Source organism: Salmo salar, chromosome ssa24 (genome assembly GCF_905237065.1).
Source record: "Salmo salar chromosome ssa24, Ssal_v3.1, whole genome shotgun sequence".
In the NCBI taxonomy this organism is placed as follows: domain Eukaryota; kingdom Metazoa; phylum Chordata; class Actinopteri; order Salmoniformes; family Salmonidae; genus Salmo; species Salmo salar.
The window spans coordinates 5,818,033-5,843,125 of NC_059465.1; the positions used below are offsets into that span (position 1 = coordinate 5,818,033).

The 25,093-nt window shown below is 45.0% G+C and overlaps 1 protein-coding gene across 1 annotated transcript; it reads left to right on the forward strand.

Moving 5' to 3' along the window:
• The first annotated feature begins 3,014 nt into the window (after positions 1–3,014).
• On the forward strand, positions 3,015–23,889 carry nim1ka (NIM1 serine/threonine protein kinase a). Its single transcript, XM_014171130.2, has 8 exons — positions 3,015–3,159; positions 12,932–13,023; positions 16,036–16,099; positions 16,271–16,550; positions 16,680–16,792; positions 21,333–21,454; positions 21,615–21,761; positions 21,951–23,889. The coding sequence occupies exons 4-8, from the start codon at positions 16,336–16,338 to the stop codon at positions 22,704–22,706; spliced, it is 1,353 nt and encodes a 450-aa protein (XP_014026605.2). The 5' UTR covers positions 3,015–3,159; positions 12,932–13,023; positions 16,036–16,099; positions 16,271–16,335; the 3' UTR covers positions 22,707–23,889.
• The last annotated feature ends 1,204 nt before the right edge of the window (positions 23,890–25,093 follow it).

A 25,093-nucleotide genomic window follows, 5' to 3' on the forward strand; every position in this document is an offset into this window, starting at 1 on the left:
CATAATTGCATTGTTTTCTTTGTACAGATCAATTAAGAGGGAGTGACGTAATCAATACATATTGAATTCTCAAAACATGTCCACACTTTGCAATTACATTTCTTATAATGCTTTCAAATGTGCCACTTTCAAATGTGTCAGACGGAGAATTGGAAGTTTAGTTTACTAGTCATCAAGAATGAACAAAAACCTGCTGGGTATAAATGCAATTTAAAAATGTTTTATATATACTTGTAAATAAAAGGTTGACGTAAACCACATTGGTTCTGACTGTCAACCACTATTGCTGTCATTTACTGCTTTGGCGCTCTTGTCACCACAGCAGAAGGCCCTTGAGAGGGCAGCATACAGACGGGAGCCCAATGAGGGTTTCCTGGGCTGCTCTGTGACTGCAGGAGCATTGAAATTACATTAACAAGAAGGTCTGTAAGCCACTGTATGCAACAGATGAAGATGTTTATCCAGTCCACTATTTACAGTGATAAAGGCTGCAGACTTTTTGTCACATTTAAGGAAACCTGCACATTTGTTTTGTGAAAAGCTAGTCAGGTCCAAAATTATTGTCACCCTTGATAAACAAACAAGACTATCAAATAAATTGTAAAAATGCTGAACTATGTAACAGTACTGCTCCTGTCCCTCTACTCATCCCAACCAGGGCTTGAACCTGGAATCCTGTAGCACACACCAGCAACAATCACCCTCGAAGCATCGTTAGCCATCGCTCCACAATAGCCACAGCCTTTGCAGAGCCATGGGGAAACAACTACTTCAAAGTCTCAGAGTAAGTGATGTCACCGATTGAAACGTTACTAGAGCGCACCGCTGACTAGCTAGCCATTTTACACCGGTTACACAGGACTGAGTCCGGAGACAGATGGCCATTGCAAAATGTTGATTTTGTGGCCTATTAACATATTTTTTGTGAATTTTGACGTGTGCTTGGTTATGTGCCAAGATTGTAGCGTCATACCCAAGAAGACTCAATGCTGTAATCGCTACCAAAGATGCTTCAACAAAGTACTGAGTAAAGGTTCTGAAGGTTATCGTCGTGCTGGAAGATACACTTGCAGCCAAGTTTCAGCCTCTTGGCAGCGCCAACCAGGTTTTTTGGCCCCAGGACCAGTGAAAGCAAAATAGCCCCATAGCATCAAAGATCCACCACAATATTTTACAGTAGGTACAGATGTAGGATCTTAATTTGAGCCACTTTACTATAGCTGGAAGATAATCCTGCTGCAACAGGAAATGTGAATTATTAAGTGGGTTATAATTAATGGACATTTTTTAAGGGGTTGATAGATTTTTCACAAGGGAAAATACAGTCTGAAATGTCTACTATAAGTCGAAATTACAAACTTCCGAAGCCTTTTAAACCTCAAATACACTACAATACTGCTTTCACGTAGGATTTACGGTATTTTGCTTGAAAATTTATTTGGCCCATTTTTACCACATTCTTCCCTTCATATGGCCTTGTATACCTCCTGTGCAGTGAAGAGTGGTAGTAGTGGTGTGCAGATGTGGGTGGGCGTCTCTTTTAATACTTTATTGAATAGACACCCTCAAAAAGAAATCCATTACTCATTTGTTTAGGCAGGTCCTAAGAAACGTAAGACAAAAAATATATATATTTTCAAAACAATAGAATGGAATATTTTTGTTGTTGAATTATGTTAAGTCCAAATGAATGAAATCTGTAGGTGATTATTTTGTTCATTAACAGACACGACATAAGAAATAATATATACTGTTAAAATGTTCACATGGAGAAAAGCACCAGGAATGGATGGCTTTCCCATAGAATTCTATTCAACATTTTGGTGACAAAGTAGCCACCCCTATTTGCACAAATGACAACACACATGTCACTCAAATCAAAATCAGTACTTCCTAGTTCCATGTAGCAAACTGTTATTTCAATTATATTAAAACCAGGAAAATCTGGAGAGTCCCCTTGCTGATTGTAGACCAACAAGTTTAATAAATTGTGACAATAAAATAATAACAAAGCTTATAAGCAATAGAATGGAAAAAGTCTTACCAGACTTGATACATATCAAACAGGAAGAAAGGAGGACCAAGGCACTCTTCATAAAATTAATGAAACGCTTTTATTTGTATGGCACGCTCAATAGAAACAACGTTTTAAAAACCCGACGCGTTTCGGCTGCATGGCCTTCGTCAGGGAGTACAAAGAAATAATACAATGTCCTCTTTTGAACAGCTTTTCCAGTTGTTCAAAAGCTGTTCAAAAGAGGACATTGTATTATTTCTTTGTACTCCCTGACGAAGGTCATGCAGCCGAAACGCGTCGATTTTTAAAAAACGTTGTTTCTATTGAACATGACATACAAATAAAAGCATTTTATTAATAATATTAAGAGTGCCTTGGTCGTCCTTTCTTTTTGATGGCCAATTTACCCCTTTTACCAAAGACCACCTGTCTACCAAAATGTACTATTGTGTACCTTAGTAGCGCTTCCCTTCCTCTTCTTTCTACATATCAAACCGGGTTTATTCAAATTAAACACTTACAAAGACAAATACAAGAACATGTTTCAGTTTAGTACAATACAACAACAAAAAAAGATAGAGATGTATCAATAATGGCTGTTGATGCTGTTAAAGCCTTTCGACCATCTTGAATGGCCTTTTTATATTCAAAACTTTGGAAGCTTTCAACTTTCCCGCTGAAATAATAAGTTTAATAAAAATATGACATAAATGTCCTAAAGCAAAAATGTACACAAATAATACATTATCTGATGAAATTGCTTTAGAAAGGGATTTCCCCTCTCCCCCTCCTGTTTGAACTGACAATTGAACCCCCAAGCAGAAATAATTAGACAGGACTAGCTCAAGTGGTGCTGAACGAATCTTCTTGTTTATGCCCGTGGACTCCAGCCAAGTCCATCAAACGCGTTTATGCACAGTTTCCATTGGCTAAAGAGAGGAAGGTAACACACCATGCCGTACCTAATTCGTCAAAGAAACTGTCACTCAAAGGGATTCCCTCTTGTCGCAAACTGGCTTTGTTGCGAAGCAAAGTGGCAATAGCCATCAGTGACAACACTACAGGGTAAAATAGGTGTCCTCCGTATAAATTCTGTCGGCAATTTTGCTCGTTGAATCGGCGTCTGGATGTAATACAGAAAGGTAAGGCGACATGGGTGTTTCATGTGTGGTGCATAGCTGACAGGTTGGCCAAGTAAAATTAATAGCGATATTCTGCTTAATGGCTGCATTCTCATGATGTTTATGTGTAGGTGACGCCGCTTCTGACGTCCTGAATGTTCTTGTAGCCTACCCTGTGTCAATATGTTCTGTTCGGCCTGACACTTCCTCGATGTCGTTTTATTGTCACGTTTAGGCTACCTTGTGGCTGTGGTTGAAACAGACCAGGTACATGACATGTTGTGAACATCACTGAAATTTATAGGAACACTGTTGGCCTATTATTAATTCAAGAGATCGATCATATGAGCAGCGTCTAGGGGTGGCATAGTGGGCAGTAGTCTCTCGTGGACAGATTAAATGGGCAGAGGTTGGTTATAGGCTACTAAAAGTCGGAAGTCATGTTATAGCATTGACTTGAGATACACTGCTATAGATAAAGGGGATTAAGTGAGCATTAAAGTTTAGATGTTTAGAGACTGAAGCACCAATGTGGAGGGAGACCACACACAGGTGTGTGTCTCTATCACTCTCTCTCTGTGTGTGATGTGTCAAGACTGATGCATGGAATACCCGAGTCAAAGCTGCCTAGTTTTGCAGGATGGATAGGGTAAATTAGTTGTGAGGTTTTTATACCATGCTCCCTGTAATGTGAACCAGAATTTGCAACTAACCTGCTATCAAACCTGGGTTGTCTGAGAAATTCAAGAGTGCCTTATCCCATTGAGCTAATGCTTAGTGGTTAGGTCTGAGGGCTACAAATGTTATTCTGACCACTTCTGTTACAATTCTATAAACACTCAAATGTGGGGAGCCTATACATTTACATTACATTTTAGTCATTTAGCAGACACTCTTATCCAGAGTGACTTACAGTAGTGAATGCATACATTTCATAAATTTTTTCTCCGTACTGGTCCCCCATGGGAATCGAACCCACAACCCTGGTGTTGCAAACACCATGCTCTACCAACTGAGCCACACGGGCTTATAGACTGTTGTGTGGCTGTTAGACAGACTGTCTGTTTCCTTTGCCTTTGATGCTCCATCACACGGAGCACATTACACATTAATAGTATTTTATAAGATAAAAGCTGCTTTAAAGTGTTCAGATTAGAGAATAGAAGAAAGTGAATAGATTATTGAGATACAATGCAGCGGAAATGGCTCTGGTCAAGGCACCTCATAACTTCTTAACACTTTTTCTCTTTTCTATTTTGTAGATCATTGCCTATTGCTCACAAAGAAGATTCATTAGGATGTAGAGACCATAGAGTTGAATAGAACAGGTGTAGGCTAAATGTAATGTCGAATATCATATAATTCACTCTGTTCTCACTGACCTGGGACTGTTCTCTACCTAACACCTTATGTGTTTCTGTTGATTTGGCATGGATATGATAGCACTTGCCCAGTGAGTTGGTACAATCAATGAGTCACTGGTGATACCTTGTCCAAGCAAGCATTTTAGTTGATGTGCATGTGTTCCCCGGAGTGCTTACAGCAGTGTGAAAACACCTCTCTCCCTCTGTACAGTGTCATGGTAACTTCATCAGACCGCCGGGGGTGTGTGTGTGTGTGTGTGTGTGTGCTTGTGTGTGTGTGTGTGTGTGTGTGTGTGTGTGTGTGTGAGACCTGGAAGTCACTCCTCATACAGCTTCCTTTATCTCCCGTCACAAACAGGGCACAAAACACATACCTTGTACTATATAAGGTAGATCTATTTAGAACTAGTCTCAAAAGGAAGATTCTCTTTGATCTGTTTCCAGCTCTACTTGATCTTGGTGAGCAGTGGTCACTCAATGGGTTCACTGATTGAAGTTGAGTTCTTATTCTAATCAGATGAACCTCTCTCTCTCTCTCTCGTCTGATTGTTGTTCTGCCTACACCGACAAATTGCTGATGCTATCTACGTAATCAAACTCCTCTCCCTTCTGAAGGCGTTTTATATGATTGGTCGAATCAAGTCTGCTGGGTTATTGTTTGAATCGTCTTTTCTTTACCTAGTGTTCACAGAATTTCATTCTTAGGGTGGGGAGGCCCATCTGTGATTACTAGGCCAAGGCTATACAGTGCATTCGGAAAGTATTCAGACTCCTTTACTTTTTCCACTTTTGTTACGTTACAGCCTTATTCTAAAATATATATATATATATTTTTTTATCACATCAATCTACACACAATACACCTTAATGATAAAGCGGAAACAGGTTTTTAGAAATGTTTGCTAATTTATAAAAACTTAAAAACAGATACCTTATTTACATTCGGTATTCAGACCCTTTCCTATGAGACCCTTTGCTAAAGTTGATTGGAGTCCACCTGTGGTAAATTCAATTGATTGGGCATGAGTTGGAAAGGCACACACCTGTCTATATAAGGTCATACAGTTGACAGTGCATGTCAGAGCAAAAACCAAGTCATGAGGTCGAAGGAATTGTCTGTAGACTACCTCAATTGGGCCGACCAACCAGTGTTCCCGCACATTGGCTAACCGGGCTATCTGCATTGTGTCCCGCCACCCACCAACCCCTCTTTTACGCTACTGCTACTCTCTGTTCATCATATATGCATAGTCACTTTAACCATATCTACATGTACATACTACCTCAATCAGCCTGACTAACCGGTGTCTGTATGTAGCCTTGCTACTTTTATAGCCTCTCTACTGTATATAGCCTGTCTTTTTTACTGTTGTTTTATTTCTTTACTTACCTATTGTTCACCTAATACCTTTTTTGCACTATTGTTAGAGCCTGCAAGTAAGCATTTCACTTTAAGGTTTATACCTGTAGTATTCGGTGCACGTGACAAATAATCTTTGATTTGATTTAGAGCTCCGAGACAGGATTGTGTCGAGGCACAGATCTGGAAGGGTACCAAAAACTGTCTGCAGCATTGAAGGTCCCCAACAACACAGAGGCCATCATTCTTAAATGGAAAATGTTTGGAACCACCAAGACACTTCCTAGAGCTGCCACTCAGCCAAACTGAGCAATCGGGGGAGAAGGGCCTTGGTCAAGGAGGTAACCAAGAACCTGATGGTCACTCTGGCAGAGTTCCTCTGTGGAGATGGGAGAACCTTCTAGAAGGACAACCAATCAGGCCTTTATGGTAGAGTGGCCAGACGGAAGCCACTCCTCAGTAACAGGCACATGACAGCCCGCTTGCAGTTTGCTAAAAGGCACATAAAGGACTCTCAGACCATGAGAAACAAGATTCTCTGGTCTGATGAAACCAAAATTGAACTCTTTGGCCTGAATGCCAAGTGTCATTTCTGGAGGAAACCTGGCACCATCCCTATGGTGGTGGCAGCATCATGCTGTGGATATGTTTTTCAGTGGCAGGGACTGAGAGACTAGTCAGGATCGAGGGAGAGATGGACAGAACAACGTACAGAGTGATCCTTGATGAAAACTTGCTCCAGAGCGCTCAGGATCTCAGACTGGGGCGAAGGTACCCCTCCAACAGGATGACAACCCTTTGCACACAGCCAAGACAACGCAGGAGTGGCTTCGGGTCAAGTCTCTGAATGTCCTTGAGTGGCCCAGCCAGAGCCTGGACTTGAACCCAATCGAACATCTCTGGAGAGACCTGAAAATAGCTGTGCGGCAACGCTCTCCATCCAACCTGACAGGGCTTGAGAGGATCTGCATAGAAGAATGGGAGAAACTCCCCAAATGCAGGTGTGCCAAGATTGTAGCGTCATACCCAAGAAGACTCAATGCTGTAATCGCTACCAAAGATGCTTCAACAAAGTACTGAGTAAAGGTTCTGAATACTTATGTAAATGTGATATTTCAGTTCTTTATTTTAATAAATTAGCAAAACTTTCTAAAAACCTGTTTTTGCTTTGTCATTATGGAGTATTGTGTGTAGATTGATGAGGGGAAAAAAACTATTTAATCAATTTTAGAATAAGGCTGTAATATAACAAAATGTGGAAAATGTCAAGGGGTCCGAATACTTTCCGAATGTATTATATCTACATGTTCATTTGTCAGTAATGCTTTATTTTACATTCTGGCATTTACCTTATTGTTTGATGGACACTTTCTGAGACTAACTTCAAGCCTGGTAGTACCAGTATTGTCACAGCCTGATCTGGTTCACCTGTCTTTGTGCATGTCTCCACCTCCCTCCAGGTGTCGCCCATCTTCCTCATTATCCCCAGTGTATTTATACCTGTGTTCTCTGTTTGTCTGTTGCCAGTTCGTTGTGTTTCGTCAAGCCTACCAGCATTTTTTCCCATGCTCCTTTCTGTCTCTAGTTCCTGTTTTCTAGCTTTCCTGTTTTTTTTTACCATTCTGCCTGCCCTGACCCTGAGCCTGCCTGTCGTTCTGTACCTTGTCACACCACCCTGGATTACTGACCTCTGCCTGCCCTGACCCTAAGCCTGCCTGCCGTTTTGTACCTTTCGGACTCTGCTCTGGAGTACTGACCTCTGCCTGCCCTTGACCTGTCGTTTGCCTGCCCCCCTGTTTTTGTAATAAACTTTAGTTTCGAAGTAACAATCTGCATCTGGGTCTTTTCCTGAGCCTTGACAGTATGAACTGGCCTTGACGGACCCAGCAGACTCGGACCAGCTTTGCAACACCGTCTCCTCCCAAGGAGCCACTATTGGAAGGCACAACCCCAGCCAACCCAGTCATAAACTGTTCTCTCTACTACCGCATGGCAAGCGGTACTGGAGCGCCAAGTCTAGGACCAAAAGGCTTCTCAACAGTTTTTACCCCCAAGCCATAAGACTCCTGCACAGGTAATCAAATGGCTACCCAAACTATTTGCATTGTTTGCTGGAGCAAATCCGCGGGTTGTCTGTCAGGCAGCCTACCGCGACGGTAACCTCCCAGCCCCTCAGTAACCCAGTTGTTAGCAGCGTGCCTCACCGGCCACCCTGGATTCCCAAGAGCTCCGATTACCTCCCCCGGAACGCTTTGCTGGAGATTCGGGAACCTGTGTTCTTTCATCATCGAGCTACAGCCCTCCTCTTTCCCCTCGGACCGCTTGAAGATAGCATATCTCATCACGCTGATGTCTTGGAGGGCTCTTGCCTGGGCTACGGCCGTGTGGGAACAACAGTCAGCCGTATGCTGAATGTTGGAGGAGTTTGTGGCGGAGGTGAAGAAGGTTTTCGATTCTCCATGTTCCGGGAGAGAGACTACCTGGAAGTTACTCCAGATTCAGCAAGACTCCCGCAGTGTTGCAGACTATGCGGTGGATTTCCAAATGTTGGCAGCTGAGAGTGCCTGGAACCCGGAATCGCTGTTCGATACGTTCCTGCACGGAGTATCGGTGGAGGTTAAGGACAAACTAGCAGCCCGTGAACTACTGACGGATCTTCACCATCCGGATCGATGGACGGCTACGGGAACGCAGGAAGGAGAGGGGATCTGATTCCACTCACCCACCCAAGGATTCCACCTCGCCTCCGAGGCATCCCGGAAGTCCCCGACCTCTCCGTTGCTGAGAGGACTCTCGAGTTCCCCCGAGAGTCTCCGAAGTCTGCTGAATCACCTCTTCGTCAGCGGATGCAACTAGGCAGAGCAAGGCTGTCCCTAGCTGAACGTCTACACCGGCTTCACATGAAGAATTGCCTACATTGAGGGACTACTGGTCATTTCGTGTCCTCCTGTCCACTAAAAGACCAGGCTCACCAGTAGGGGTGAGTACTCTGGTGGGTAATATGGATAACTTTTCCTCTCCCCTTACTCGCACTGCTTTCCATGCCATCCTGCTGTGGTGTAACCAGTCGTAATCTCTCAGGGTACTCATTGACTCTGGGCCAATAAGAATTATTATGGACGCTACCCTGGTGTCCAAGCTGGGCATCCCCACTCAGCCCCTCTCCATTCCCATGGACGTTAGAGCGCTGGACGGGCACTCTATAGGCCGGGTCACCCACAATAAGTTTCCTCAGGTTCCGTGGTTTTGGGATTCTCTTGGCTCCAGTGACACTATCCCATTATTGATTGGACTGTTGGTGCCATCATGGGCCGGAGCCCGTTTTACCACACCCATTGCCTGAAGTCAGTGAAGCCTGCCCCGGGACATCTTCCGGTGGGCTTGGAAGTTGCCCCGGACCTCTCTGCCATTCCAGCGCTGTACCAGGACCTTCTGAGGTTTTCAGTAAGGCCCGGGCCACTTCACTTCCTCCACACCGACCCTATGACTGTAGGATTGACCTTCTCCCAGACACCACACCGCCCAAGGGACGACTGTACTCTCTGTCGGGTCTGGAGACCAAGGCAATGGAGACCTACATCGAGGACTCCCTAGCTGCAGGGTGTATCCGTCCTTCTGCCTCCCCCGCCGGCGCAAGGTTCTTCTTTGTGGAGAAGAAAGACAAAACCCTGTGCCCGTGCGTCGACTACTGGGGCCTCAATGACCTCACGGTGAAGAACCGCTACCACTCATCGCCTTGGCCTTCGAGCCACACCAGGGGCCCACCGTTTTCTCCATGTTGGACCTGCAGAACGCCTACCACCTGGTGCGGATACAGGAGGGGGACGAGTGGAAGACTGCCTTCAACATGGCCAGTGGTCACTACGAATATCAGGTCATGCAATTTGGCCTTACCAAAGCCCCAGCAGTGTTCCAGGCCCTGGTCAATGACGTTCTCTGCGACATGTTGAACCGGTTCGTCTTCATCTACCTCAGAGACATCCTCGTTTTCTCCCACTCAGCCCAAGAACACGTGCTCCATGTCCGACAGGTCCTCCAGCACCTCCTGGAGAACTAGCTTTTCGTGAAAGCGGAGAAATGTGAATTCCATCGCTCCACCTAGTTACGTCATCGCTGCAGGGAATTTACAGATGGATCCCTGGAAGGTGAGAGCGGTGGTTGATTGGCTCCAGCCTACGGCCAGAGTGCAGCTGAAATGTTCCCTGGGATTTGCCAACTTTTATCGCAGCTTTATCCGGAGCTACAGCACCCTGGCTTCCCCCCTGTCTGCACTCGCCTCTCCAAAGGTTCCGTTCACGTAGTCCCCAGCTGCTGACAGGGCATTCTGGGACCTCAAGCACCGCTTCACCACAGCTCCCATATTGGTTAATCCTGACCCGTCTCGTCAGTTCGTGGTGGAGGCCGATGCTTTGGATGTCGGAGTGGGGGAATATCTCTGCACCTGGAATATCTCCGCACCGCCAAGCGTCTCAATTCCAGGCAAGGTAGGTGGGTCCTGCTTTTCGCCCGGTTTAACTCCTCCCTCTCCTACCGACCGGGATCCAAGAATATCAAGCTGGATGCGCTGTCACGCCGCTATGGCCCCATAGCTACACCCTCGGACCCCGAGACCATCCTTCCCACCTCGTGCCTGGCGGCGGCACTCAGCTGGGGAATAGGGAAGCAGGTCCATGAGGCACAGCGTTCCCAGCTGAACACCGGGAGGGGATAACCGGATGTTTGTTCCTGACGCTGTCCATTCATCGGTCCTGGAGTGGGCGCACTCCTCCATGCTTGCCTGCCACCTGGGCTCCCGTCGGACCCTGGCCTTTGTCCGGCAATGCTTTTGGTGGCCGACCATGGTCCCGGATATCTCTTCGTACGTTGCCGCCTGCATGGTCTGTGCGCAGAACAAGACACCTCGGCAAGCTCCGGCTGGTCTCCTTTAACCACTGCCTGTCCCTCACTGTCCCTGATCTCACATATCTCTGGACTTCGTCACAGGTCTTCCCCCGTCTGATGGCAACACCGCCATTCTGGTAGTAGCTAACATCAAGGCGGTGACCCGATCCTGTAGGTTCATGCTCTACAACATTCGCAGAGTACGACCCTGCCTTACACAGGAAGCGCACAGGTCCTAATCCAGGCACTTGTCATCTCCCGTCTGGATTACTGCAACTCGCTGTTGGCTGGGCTCCCTGCCTGTGCCATTAAACCCCTACAACTCATCCAGAATGCCGCAGCCCGTCTGGTGTTCAACCTTCCCAAGTTCTCTCACGTCACCCCGCTCCTCCACACACTCCACTGGCTTCCAGTTGAAGCTCGCATCTGCTACAAGACCATGGTGCTTACCTACGGAGCTGTGAGGGGAACGGCACCTCCGTACCGTCAGGCTCTGATCAGTCCCTACACCCAAACAAGGGCACTGCGTTCATCCACCTCTGGCCTGCTGGCCCCCCTACCTCTGCGGAAGCACAGTTCCCGCTCAGCCCAGTCAAAACTGTTCGCTGCTCTGCCACACCGCCACACCCTGATCTGGTTCACCTGTCTTTGTGCTTGTCTTTACCCCCTCCAGGTGTCGCCCATCTTCCTTATTATCCCCAGTGTATTTATACCTGTGTTCTCTGTTTTGTCTGTTGCCAGTTCGTTTTGTTTCGTCAAGCCTACCAGCGTTTTTTCCCATGCTCCTTCTGTCTCTAGTTCCTGCTTTCTAGCTTTCCCGTTTTTTGACCATTCTGCCTGCCTTGAGCCTACCTGTCGGTCTGTACCTTGTCACACCACCTTGGATTACTGACCTCTGCCTGCCCTGACCCTGAGCCTGCCTGCCGTTCTGTACCTTTCGGACTCTGCTCTGGACTACTGACCTGTCGTTTGCCTGCCCCCCTGTTTTTGTAATAAACTTTTGTTACTTCGAACCTGTCTGCATCTGGGTCTTCTCCTGAGCTTTGACAAGTATAACAAAAGTAATAAGGAGGTTATTGTTATGTAAACACATTATTACCATTTACTGTAGTTTCTGACTATGTATACCAGGTATAGGCTATTTGTCTTTACTTGGCCACTTTTACAAGACCTATTAACAAAGGGTATGTGATGGTTTGTTGCCAAGCTGTAAAAACAGCACTGATCACATCCCATGTGTGCTTTTAAAGCAGCCCATGCCTCGTGTACCTAACCAGGCCTGTAGAAATGCCCAGATTATGTTTCTTTGGCTGGGGCTCCATGACTCAGAGCAAGGGGGTGGGCATTAGAACATTTTGTGTGTGTGTGCAGGGGTGGACTGGTGATCTGGCGTTTCGGGCAAATGCCAAATGGGCTGGTCCATTGGTAGCCCAGTGTGCCTGTCTGACTTGTTTTTTTTTTTCTCTCGCAAAATTATTATTATCTCCAAGAATAAATGGGCCAGTGTGTGGGAAATGCCAGAGCCAATTTCTGGTCCCTGTGTGTGTGTGTGTGTGTGTGTGTGTGTGTGTGTGTGCGTGCGTGTACAAGAGGGGTTATAGCAGTGGGGAGATTTGGGTCAGTCCTTTTTGGAAATGTGAAATGTTTGCCCCACAGATTCTAGAGAGGCCTGTCTCTCTGTTACTAAGGCCCACAGCCGCTATTGTCCCTGTCCTTTCACCGCTCAGCTCTTTATTCTCCACAACCGCACATCTCAATTATCACACAGGGGAGCTTTGTGTGGCCAGAGTACTCGCTCGGTCCCTCCCTCTCTCTCTGTGTGTGTGTGTGTGTGTAAAAGAGAGAGAAAATTACAGACACACACAAGCAGACTAAGAGAGAGAATTCAGAGAGAGAGAAAAAGACAGTGAGAGAGAGAGCGTGAGAGAGAGTTTTAGTCAAAGGAAGAGGAGGATCCCTTTCGTAGAAAGCATTTCCCCGTAGCTACCTGGTGTTGTGAACTGCAGTACCAGTGCCTCTCTCAAGGAAAATACATCCTCTCATACAACTGGTAGGGAGAGTGGTAGGGAGAGCCTACATGTAGGGAGAGTGGAAGGGAGAGCCTACATGTAGGGAGAGTGGAGTGCACTTCAGATCTACGTGTTGTGGATGGAGTCTTCCATTATAGTTTTCGCCATTGTTATTGCAGAGTAAACGAAGAGGATCACCAGAGCTTGGACCAGCCGTCCACCATCAACCATCCTAATGGATCCTTAGCCACTGTCTGCTGCTATTTGACTGGTGAGTTGAATCTCTTTTACAGGCTCGTGAATAATTTGATGTTGCCTACACCATACAGAAAGGTAGCGTAATTTAGCTAGTGTGTGTGTGTGTGTGTGTGTGTGTGTGTGTGTGTGTGTGTGTGTGTGTGTGTGTGTGTGTGTGTGTGTGTGTGTGTGTGTCAGTGTAGGCTGCTGAGGGGAGGACGGCTCATAATAATGGCTGGAACGGAGCAAATGGAATGGCATCAAACCATGTATTTGATAGCAGTCCACCTGTTCCGCTCCAGCCATTACCACAAGCCCATCCTCCCCAATTAAGGTGCCACCAACCTCCTGTGGTGTGTGTGATTTAAACTCAATGAAGCAATGTGTAATTGTGAACACAGTGCTCTGCTCTCTCTTCACAATCACCAGTTAATACCTAATCCAGAATAGAGAATCCACATAAATATGCTCACTGTCCATTGCCAAGCAACCAAGTAGAGTTGTCAACCTGACCCTAAACACAAACATTTCCCATTTTATTTAACTAGGCAAGTCAGTTAAGAACAAATTATTCTTATTTATAATGACGGCTTACCCCGGACAACACTGGGTGAAATGTGCGCTGCCCTACGGCCGGATGTGATACAGCCTGAATTCGAACCAGGGGCTGTAGTGACGCCTCTTGCACTGAGTTGCAGTGCCATAGACCACTGCGCCACTCAGGAGCCCATTGATTTACTGGGGTCACCTTTTAGGTACTCTGTACTCTCAGGTGTATCAGCTGCCAATTACAATTCATAAACAACACCGTGTGTGTGTGTGTGTGTGTGTGTGTGTGTGTGTGTGTGTGTGTGTGTGTGTTCACGCTCACATAAATGGCTAATATCAAATCAAAGTTTATTGGTCGCGTGCTCAGTTTAGCAGATGTTATAGCAGGTGCAGTGAAATGCTTGTTATAGCATAATTATACTTTGCAGAGCAGTGTTTGCTTTGTGCTGTAAAAGCGGAGCCCTCTTCTCTCTTGGCAAGTCCTTTTAGTCGGCCTCAGATCAATCGTTAGATATTCATGCTAGAGAGACACAGGAAGGCCGAAAGGTGTTTGAAGGCTGGACAGATGGGAGAGGTCACAAAGGGGAATCTCTTTGATTTGCTATGCTCCACCTCCACTGCTTCCCCTTAATAGACATTGAAGAGGGGAGCTCCTGGCAAGACAAGTGATATTCTGTTTTGAGATATCATGTGTCTTAATGAGGTGTTTTATATAAGATCATGATTATGTACATTTAGATTGGTAATTTGCTGCGGAATCGATCAATCGGTATTTGTAGAAATGTACTATAGTTGTATATTCTGGAAAAGCAAACGTAGATAGCAGGATTGGACTGAAATCCTGCATACACAGGCGTCTCTCCTCTGTTGACGTTTGTCTGTCGGTGATGGTGTATGGCTATTGGCCGGTCATGTCTGAGATACATCGGTGTTGTATTAGAGAGCAGTGTGGTTGTGTGAGAACAGTAGTGTGTCTGGTGGTTGGGCTGAGGATAAAGGACCTAACCCTCTGCTATGATGGAGAGGATCTTGCTGCATTACAGGTTATTATAGTGTGGGAGGATTCTCAGACGGACGAACTCAAGTGTGCTCACTTTCAAAGATTCAAACCCTCTTTGCTCTTCTCTCTCTCTCTGTCTCTCTCTCTCTCTCTCTCTGTCTTTTAGTGACATAGCATGCATCCCTCTGATACATCAGCAGAAGAGTGCGTTGTGATTCATTCTTAATAATCACAAAGTAGGCCCTATAATCTGTTTGGCATTTCCCAGACACAGATTAGGCCTAGTCTTGGACTAAAAACGCATTATCAATGGAGAATCTCAATTAAAAGTTCTTAATTGTGAAGGCTAATCTGTGTCCGGGAAACTGGCCCTATAGGTTAGACCCTTGGACATGACGCATGACAGTGAATTAGTGCTAGGTTAGAAAACCTTGTTTCCCTTAACATCCATAATAAACACATTAATGAGTGTAAAGCCACCTCCACCTCTACTCCAGGGACATTGTTAGAGCTTTCAGAACAAGTAGTTATCACCTAATCACACACACGTGTGAAGGAACTAGCACAGACACACGTGCACAAATGCGCCTGCACACACACACACACTTGTCACCTAATCATCTCCTGAAAACAAAATATGTTCTAATCAGTTTGTGTGTTTGAGTGTTCACACAGGTAAGCAGACATACATTAACACTTGTCCACAAGTATGTACACATATTCTGTATACTACCCTCACACAAACGCATGCTCAAACACACAATGAATAAAGCCGGGATTAAAAGATGTAGCGACTGTCTTCATTAATCCCTGCACCAGCGTTTTAGAGAGAAGAGACGAGAGAGTGGGAAAAGAGTTCATTTTTCAACTGAGTTCATTGTTCCAATTTCATTTTTGTATCTTTATTTAACTAAGCAAGTCAGTTAATTAAGAACAAATTCTTATTTACAATGACAGCCTACCAGGGAACAGTGGGTTAACTGCCTTGTTCAGGGGCAGAATAACAGATTTTTACCTTGTCAGCTGAGGGATTCAATCCAACAACCTTTCGGTTATTGGCCAAATGCTCTGACCACTAGGCTACCTGCCGCCCCAAGAGATGGACAACTTTGTGGGGCGTTTAAGGAAGTACCCCATGGCAGCACCTTAACGTCAGCCATATTCCTTTCCTCCCTCCCCCCTCCTCCACCACCTGTGGGCTATTTATATCTCAGGGAATCAAAGAGCCAATTAAAACGCAGCAACACTAATGAGAGAGCCAGCGGACTGAGGTGAACTGTTGTTCACTCTAAGCCATCCTCTGTTTCAAAGAATGATCTAGAGCAACAAGTTGGGCTTACAAACGGTCTGGGGTTAACTTCCTTGAGCTACGGGTCAGAAACTGTCATCAACCGCCTTGGTTAAGGGAGTGTTCAAACTGCAGTCCATCGAAGGTCTGGAGAGACGTCTGCACTTGAGGAATAGAATAGTAGCCTCTGTTTTGTCTCGCTGGCTTAGATCTGTGGTCGTCTGGACATTCGGTGAAGCAGAAAAGTTCTCTACATGGACCCTATGTATAAAGGTGAGATTCACACTTTGCTCTTCGCTTTTAGTATGGTTTTGGTGAGATCATGAATAAAATAAAAGTATTGCGTGTTTTTTCAGCCCAGAAAATGGGTTTTATAGGCTGGATTGAACAGGGCTCTGTGTATTTCCCTCATGATAACGTTCTGTTCTGTGTGTTCACCCACAGGGGGTGCCTTGCATCAGAACCCCCTCCAGCCATGAGCTACCCCCATCCTGGGCATCCTGGGTAGGATGACGGCCGTGTACCCCTCTGGGGTAGGCCCTGCTGGGGCTACGGTGGGGAGCTCCAGGGGCTCTGGGGCTGGGAGTACAGGCGGTCAGGACAGGAGATATGCCCGCTGGAGCCGTCAGGACAGCTCGGACATCGCTACAGATGATGAGGCGGTCCCTGCCCGCCAACTCACCCCCCTGGAGAGGCTCAACCTCGACATGTGCCAGGACGACAGGTAGAACCAGGACGCCCAACGCTCTCTTAGAAAACAACAAGAAAGAAAATTCATTATCATGTATTGTTTTTCTGGATAATTTTGTTAATGATGATTATTTGGCAACCCCTCTGGTAACCCTACTGACAGGGTGGTCCGTGAGCTCACAGTGGGCCGACGTATCGGCTTCTACAAGGTCCGCGGGGAGATTGGCTGTGGAAACTTCTCCCACGTCAAACTGGGGATCCACGCCCTCACCAACGGTAAGGAAGACCCCTGCCAAGCAGCAAACACATTAGCTGATGTTTAACATAACAGACACAGCCCTGCTGTACTGTAGATGCTCACCAAACCTTTGAATCTTTTAAATTATTCAATTCATTGACCAGTAAAAGTGAGAAGATATTATGGCCTGGCCAATCTTCACTAAATATGCTGGCTTGAGTTGAATAGTTCTTGGAAAATCCCAGCTCCTCTGCTCCAGCAAAGTCTCAAACCACAGTGATGACTGACTAGCTGTTTTCATCAATGAGCTAATAATACGTATCCTTAGATAGCTGTTTGCTAATGAGCCAGTGGTTTGGGCCTGTGGTCTGAATCAGCCACAGAGAGACAGCTTGTCTGCTGCCCTTGAAAAGATGGATTGATTAGAGATCTCGTGTTTCCCTTAGCGACGGCTGGAATTGCTGCATGCTTCATCAAAGACTGTAGTGTGAGTGAGTGTGCGTGTGTGGTATCGCTTGCTTAGTCCGACAAAGCAAAATGAGCTCCGGGGCATTTTAAAGGCTGTCATTGAAAGCTTTGGCAGAGCAGAAAGAGAGACTAATACCAGTCTTAATTAATTATGCATGTCAAAGCACAATTAGATATCTCAGCACCATCACACCGCTTAGGGACTTTTCCATACCCTATTAGCCAAGATCTTTGTTTTATTCCTTTATATTATTAATTAATTCATGCTATTGGTATCAAGTATGGGTACTAGAGGTGAGGTCAGGGTGGTCACAGCCGTTTAAGATGAGCATGGCCTTATTTCTATTACAGCATATTGGATGACTGTCATTCATAATCCATTCACCCAGCTCAATGTAACATTGATAGGTTTAGGCTACTACATGATATTCAAATTTTCCTTGAACCCATCATGAGGTTGCTACATCCTAGCCTATGAATGAAAGTTTACAACGTAGGTGCACAGGTCAAGAGAAAAATTAGAGTAATCAAGTAATCAAAGACAGACAGTGACACATTCAATACCGCCTTGGACACTCTAGCGTGTATCTAGCTGACCTAGGGTGTAATCATTAGTCCAACAGTTGCAAACGAGTTTCTATTGGACAAATGCAGGTATGTTATCCCCGTTTTGTTCTGTTTGCTTCTGTTTAAGAAAAGTTAATCAACAGATTTGGCAGAATGAATAATCAACAGATTTGGCAGAATGAATACATACCTGATCACCGCAAACACAGTTCACTTTCATAGAAGCCACATACAAATAGTATGTTTGCTCGTTGTGTAATTTCTTCTTGCATTTACTCGCTCTCCTCCTGTCAACTTTTCCCTTCACTTGTGGACTTCAGTGCCTGTGACCAGGTGACAAAACCTTTCCAAGCCAAACCTTCATACCATAATCGCAAACCACTACACACACAGCCTACATCGTTGTCACCATATTAGCTAACGTCATAGTCAACATAGCTACTAGAACTAACATGTTAATAAACCTGCTACAATCATGCAGTACAGTGTACAGCAAGCAGATAAAGCAGTTACACCGGCGAGCCCCGGTGGCAATAAAATAATAAAACCTAAAGCTTACCTTGACTTGGAAGAGTTCCAGTGTTGGATAGCCATAGCCAGCTAGCTAACATAGCATCCCTCTCTGTTTGAGCCAGGTGTTTGAGTCGGCTAAACTAGTTAGCTGCATTCGCTAGCCAGGTAAGTGAAAGTGAGAAGAAAATAAAATTGAAATAAAGCTAGCTCTCGCTCGCTCTCAAATGAAATCAAATCAAATGTATTTATAAAGCACTTTTTTTTACATCAGCAGATGTCACAAAGTGCTTATACAGAAACCCAGGAAGCAATGGGGATGTAGGGGCACGGTGGCTATGAAAAACATCCTCTTCTGGATGTGCCGGGTGGAGATTATATAAGAGTACATTGTCATTGAGGCCAGTTCGTTCATTAAGATGTTCAAAGATGACCAGCAGGGTCAAATAATAATCACAGCGGTTGTAGAGAGCGCAGCAGGTTGGTGCCTCAGGATTAAATGTCAGTTGTCTTTTCATAGCAGAGAGAACTGTTCAACTATTGTCTTTCTCTCTCTTATAGTCAACTTCACACCACCTTTTATACACTGCAGTGCTAGCTAGCTGTAGCTTATACCAGTACTAGATTAATTCTCTGATCCTTTGATTGGGTCGACAACATGTCAGTTCATACTGCAAGAGCTCTGATAGGTTGATGGACGTCCTTCGGAAGTTGTCATGATTACTGTGTAAGTCGACGGAAGATGTGAACCGTACCCAAAAGAGGATGGAAACTAGCTGTCCTCCGGCTATACCATGGTGCTACCCCAGAGTGCTGTTGAGGCTACTGTAGAACTTCCTTGCAAAACAGTATGTTTTAATCAATTATTTGGTGACGTGAATATACACTACATGACCAAAAGTATGTGGAGACCTGTTTGTCGAACATCTCATTCCAAAATCATGGCCATTAATATGGAGTTGGTCCCCCCCTTTGCTGCTATAACAGCCTCTGCTCTTCTGGGAAGGCTTTCCACTAGATGTTGGAACATTGCTGCGGGGACTTGCTTCCATTCAGCCACAAGCACATTAGTAAGGTTGGGTGCGTATGTTGGGCGATTAGGCCTGGCTCACAGATGGCTTTCCAATTCATCCCAAAGGTATTCAATGGAGTTGAGGTCAGGGCTCTGTGCAGGCCAGTCAAGCTCTTCCACACAAATCTCGACAAACCATTTTTGTATTTACCTCGCTTTGTGCATAGGGGCATTGTCATGCTGAAACAGGAAAGGGCCTTCCTCAAACTGTTGGCACAAATTTGTAAGCACAGAATCGTCTTGAATATTATTTTATGCTGTTTGCATTAAGATTTCCCTTCACTGGAAATAAGCCCGAACCATGAAAAAATCCCCAGGCCATTATTCCTCCTCCACCAAACTTGACAGTTGGCAATATGCATTGGGGTAGGTAGAGTTCTCCTGGCATCCGCCAAACCCAGATTCTACTGCCAATGTTTGTCTATGGAGATTGCATGGCGGTGTGCTCAATTTTATACACCAGGCAGCAACGGGTGTGGCTGAAATAGCCGAATCCACTAATTTGAAGGGGTGTCCACATACTTTTGTATATATAGTATTTTTCGAAAAAGGATAACTTTTTTTATTGTTTCACTATTTTTAATTGTATTAAATTCACTGATGAGGATGGTCCTCCCTTTCCTCCTCTGAGGAGCTTCTACTCCCCAAAGCCAAATCTGAACCAGCTTCACCCCTCCTAAATGGGTTCAATTGGATGTTTTCATGTTCTTTTTGTTCTCTACAACCTACACAGTATGTGTGATCATAATTTCCATTTGGTTATTTCTGCTCTGTTCTGTCGTCTCATCAATAGTCTAATACGACTTTTCAAGAATGTAATGTTCTTGTTGAAATGAGTAATAGGCTATAATCAAGAAAATTGGTTTCCATGAAAATCAAGCTCTCTAACAAATTAGTTAGTTGCCTCAGTCAGAGAAAATTGACAATATCCAATAGCATTCAAGAAAGCAATAACATAAGCCTATATCTAACTGTTTGCAGATTTGTCTAGGCTTCTACAGCTCTTTTAAAGCTACGATCTGGGATTTGGTCCCAGAGACAGTCATTGGCTTTAGCTACTTGCTCTGGTGTGCCCCCAGATAATGGGTGGAGACGCCCAGCAGTGTTACATTTAGTTAGGAAGTTTGCGATTTGTTTTCTGTGTTGCCAGGCACCATGCGGAGTGTTGTATGTAATCCTGTTCATTCAATTATAGCCATGGAGGTAAAGGAGAAGCCTGGGGGACAACGGAATGAGCTGAACCCCAGACATCAGATAGCTGTCCTTGAGGTTTTCAATGGTCAGGTGTTCCACAAAGTTAAAGTCAACATTATCTAGCTCCTCCTGTGCCTCATCTCAGGACTTACATCCACAACATTGACTGGCTCATATTCAGTCAACACCTCCTCCTCTAGCTCCTCCTGCTGGTTCTCCTGATTCCTGCAATAAAGGAAGCTAGCACCAAGCACACACTGATGGCCAATGCTGCAGGACAAGCAAGCTACTTTGACAAGAGAAAAATCTGCAGATACTTGCATTTGGATAGGCTAGCTAGCTATGCGTTTTGGATCGCTTTGGTTAGATCGCTGTAAAGCACATCCTCTTGCCACAAGTGTAAATCAGGATCTGGGCATTTCCCGGAATATTGAACCACATTCCACAACTGATATTGAATATAAATATCCCATTATCATAGTGACAGAATGAAACCGAAAAGTATGAAAAATGTCAGTCCTTATTATGACATCATACTTGAGAAAGCCACCTAGCTTGGAGTAGAATGCACTCGTTTCATTGGCCAATAACTTGCTTATGCATACAGATATGCTAATGAAGTGTGTGTCGACAAAGTATTGCACAGTCTTTTCAATAGAGAATAAAACACCAAAAGCTAAAATAGCTTTACTCCTTCACTCAACCTCTTCTTTTTGGTACTAACTTCTATGTTTAATGAACATGTCCCTCTGTATGTTCTCCTTCAGACAAGGTGGCCATTAAGATCCTGGATAAAACCAAGCTGGACCAGAAGACCCAGAGGCTACTGTCCAGAGAGATCTCCAGCATGGAGAGACTACACCACCCCAACATCATACGTCTCTACGAGGTCGGACGGACACACGCGCGCACACACACACACACTGTTGATAAGGAATGAGTTACACAAAGCCTGGTCAGAAGCTAAGATCATCAGTGCAGTGCACTTAAACAGAGTTTATCAGAAGACAACTTGACCATCCTCTCTCTGCCTTCCTGCCGGGTGACAGGTGGTGGAGACGTTGTCACGGTTACACCTGGTGATGGAGTATGCTGCTGGAGGAGAGCTCTACACCAAGATTAGCATGGAGGGGAAACTGTCAGACGTCGACAGCAAGATCGTCTTCTCTCAGATCCTGTCGGCTGTCAAACACATGGTATGGTCCAGGGATGAAGTCCTGCTTACATACCCTTTTCAGTGTAATCATCAGGGCCCACCCAAATAAATATTATGCAGTCTCTTTTCTTTTCCGTTGTGCAACATTGAATGTAATTTAAAGAGTATGAGATGTATTTAAGGTACATATCGATATGATAACGAGATAAATCTTTGACCCACCCCACAGCATGACAACAGCATCATCCACCGTGACCTGAAGGCAGAGAACGTGTTCTACACCTGCAGCACCTGCGTCAAGGTGGGAGACTTCGGCTTCAGCACGCTGAGCCGCCGCGACGAGACCCTCAACACCTTCTGCGGCTCCCCGCCCTACGCCGCGCCTGAACTCTTCAGGGACGAACACTACCTGGGCGTCTTCGTCGACATCTGGGCCCTGGGCGTCATGCTGTTCTTCATGGTGACAGGAACCATGCCCTTCAGGGCGGACACGGTGGCCAAACTGAAGCGCTGCATTCTAGAGGGGGCCTATGTGCTGCCCTCCTGGGTACAGGAGCCCTGCCAGAGGCTGATCAGAGGCATCCTCCAGCCCCAGCCCTCAGACCGCTGCAGTGTGGAGCAGATGATGGGCTGTGAGTGGCTGCTGCCTATAGACTTCCCCCGGGCCATGGAGCCCTTTAAACTGGACCCGTCCTATCTGGCCGAGAGCACGCCTTCAGAGTTGGAGGAGGACGAAGCGGAGGTGAGGGCGGCGCTGGAGATACTAGGTATCACCCTGGAGCATATCTTAAATAATCAGGGGAAGGACTGTAGGAGTTCTGTTACGGGTGTTTATAGGATTCTGTTGCACCGTGCGCACAAGAGGCGGGCGGTGGAGAGCATGCCTGTGGTTACGCATGTGGTCGGGTCCAGCGTGAGTAAAAAAGACCGGCTAAAGGCGTACCACAGCTTACGGCACACCTCCAAGCTCTGTGTGATTCTGTGACGAAAAGCCTTTGCTCCTATAGTTGAACTTTTGTTGTAGTTTTTTGGTCAATCAGTAAACATTTATGTGACTGTGAATGAGGAATGAGGTGGTGAATTTTAAATCAGTACAACTTCTGTCTTGAATGTTTATCGACAAAATGTTCACCGCAGATAACAAAAACGAAACAAATATCCTAAAGTTGGGATTGACGTTAGGATTTTTCTTATTTTTAAAATCAGTCTCTGTGAGAATATACTTTAGCCTGGGTGCCTGTCTTTTTCGACTTTATCTTACCAGACAAGGCAAAAATTGTACATACGGTCATCCAGCAGACGCTTTTCTCCAAAGTGACTGTTAACGCATACGTATATTCATATGACCTCATGCAGCAATAAATCCTACAACTCTGGTGTTACAATCACAACCTGAAGCGACTGAGGCTTGGTCAAACCAGATGTAGCATTGTGGAATGCAGAAAGAGTCAAGCATGCAGGCTAATGAGAATGAAGAATGTGATGATTTGAATTAGAAATCAGCAGGTGATTATGTCTCGACTGTTTTATTGCACTGTTTTTGAGAGACATTCGTTTTTTTTCTTTCCAGTTACATGACATCATGATTCCAGACATTGTTTTCATCTCCTATTTCATAAATGCATGTTATTTTGATTCATTTTGCATATGATATCCTATCACAGTGCTTCCCAAACCTCTCCTCGAGTACCCCCAGCCAGTCCACTTCTTTTGATGTATTTCAGAACTAGCATAGCTGATTCAAATGGTTACCTAATCATCAAGCCCTTCATTAGTTGAATCAGCAGTGCCAGTTCTGGAATACATCAAATAACTGGGCTGGCTGGGGGTACTCGAGGAGAGGTTTGGGATGTCTATTTGTATCTCTTAGCCTGAGAGCCAGTCTGTTTTTGCTTTTTGTGCTATCATGCTAACTCCTTGTCACTCATTGTCATGCAAAACATGTTTGGCTTGACAATAAGCAATGGAGTTGGCAAGAGCACAAACAGATCTGGGACCAGGCTAGATATCAGCAGGTAACTGGTTGAAAGGAACACATTGGCCTGGTTGGGTTGACAGTTATTTGTACACCTTACCTGTCAACGCCAATAATTTGATTTTCAATTGTTATGATGCCATATTACTGTCCAATATATATTTTCAAAATATGAAATAAAATGCTGAAATACTTTGTTGTCCTGTAATGTTTCGATAAATTTCACATGTCAACGTTCATTACAAAACGTATTTATCTCCTCTAGGGTTAATGGGTTTATATTATGGACTAAATGGTGACTGTATCTGATAAGAAACAACCCTAATGTCTTACTTACAGTTCAGAAACAGTAACTAGGCTTATATCGGCATATGTCGACTCTAAGCTGTGGATGAAACTGAAGTGGGGCATGATGCGTTTGCCTAATGTACAGTATCAAATCAAATTGTATTTGACAAATGCACCGAATACAACAGGTGTAATAGACCTTACAGTGAAATGCTTACTTACAAGCCCTTAACCAACAATGCTTTAAGAAGTTAATTAAAAAAAATATATATATATATAAGTAACAAATAATTAAACAGCAGCAGTAAAAAACAAGCGAGGCTATATACAGGGGGTGCCGGTTAGTCGAGGTAATTGAGGTAATATGTATATGTAGGTAGAGTTAAAGTGACTATGCATAGATTATAAACAGAGAGTAGCAGCAGTGTAAAAGAGGGGTCTGGGTAGCCCTTTGGTTAGCTGTTCAGGAGTCTTATGGCTTGGGGGTAGAAGCTGTTAAGAAGGCTTTTGGACCTAGACTTGGTGCTCCGGTACCGCTTGCCGTGTGGTAGCAGAGAGAACAGTCTATAACTAGGGTGGCTGGAGTCTTTGACCATTTTTAGGGCCTTCCTCTGACACCGCCTGATATAGAGGTCCTGGATGTCAGGAAGCTTGGCCCAAGTGATGTACTGGGCATTACGCACTACCCTCTGTAGTGCCTTACGGATGGAGGCTGAGCAGTTGCCATACCAGGCAGTGATGCAACCAGTCAGGATGCTCTCAATGATGCACCTGTAAAACCTTTTGAGGATCTCGGGACCCATGCTAAATCTTTTCAGTGTCCTGAGGGGGAATAGGCTTTGTCGTGCCCTCATCTCAGTATATCTCTCTTCATACAGCTCAATATTTTGTGAAGAAAAAAAATATCAAAGATGTACGTATGATAGAAAATGCCATTATATCCTATCAACAATACATTTTCACAAGCAGTAAACCTCATCCATCTGTGATGCCTTTGATTCATGGTTTAGTATAGTTTGAATCTGAGTACTGTAATCATACTGTATTGTACACAGTATACTACATTTCCCATAATGGACTAATATTACGCATGCTGACTCGTCTATACG

Bases quoted from the DNA above. Each gene is read 5' to 3' on its own strand.
- nim1ka (XM_014171130.2), top strand. From the start codon at position 16,336: ATGACGGCCGTGTACCCCTCTGGGGTAGGCCCTGCTGGGGCTACGGTG. The intron at 16,793-21,332 runs GTAAGGAAGACC...GTTCTCCTTCAG, and splicing joins GATCCACGCCCTCACCAACG to ACAAGGTGGCCATTAAGATC. The intron at 21,762-21,950 runs GTATGGTCCAGG...CCCACCCCACAG, and splicing joins TGTCGGCTGTCAAACACATG to CATGACAACAGCATCATCCA.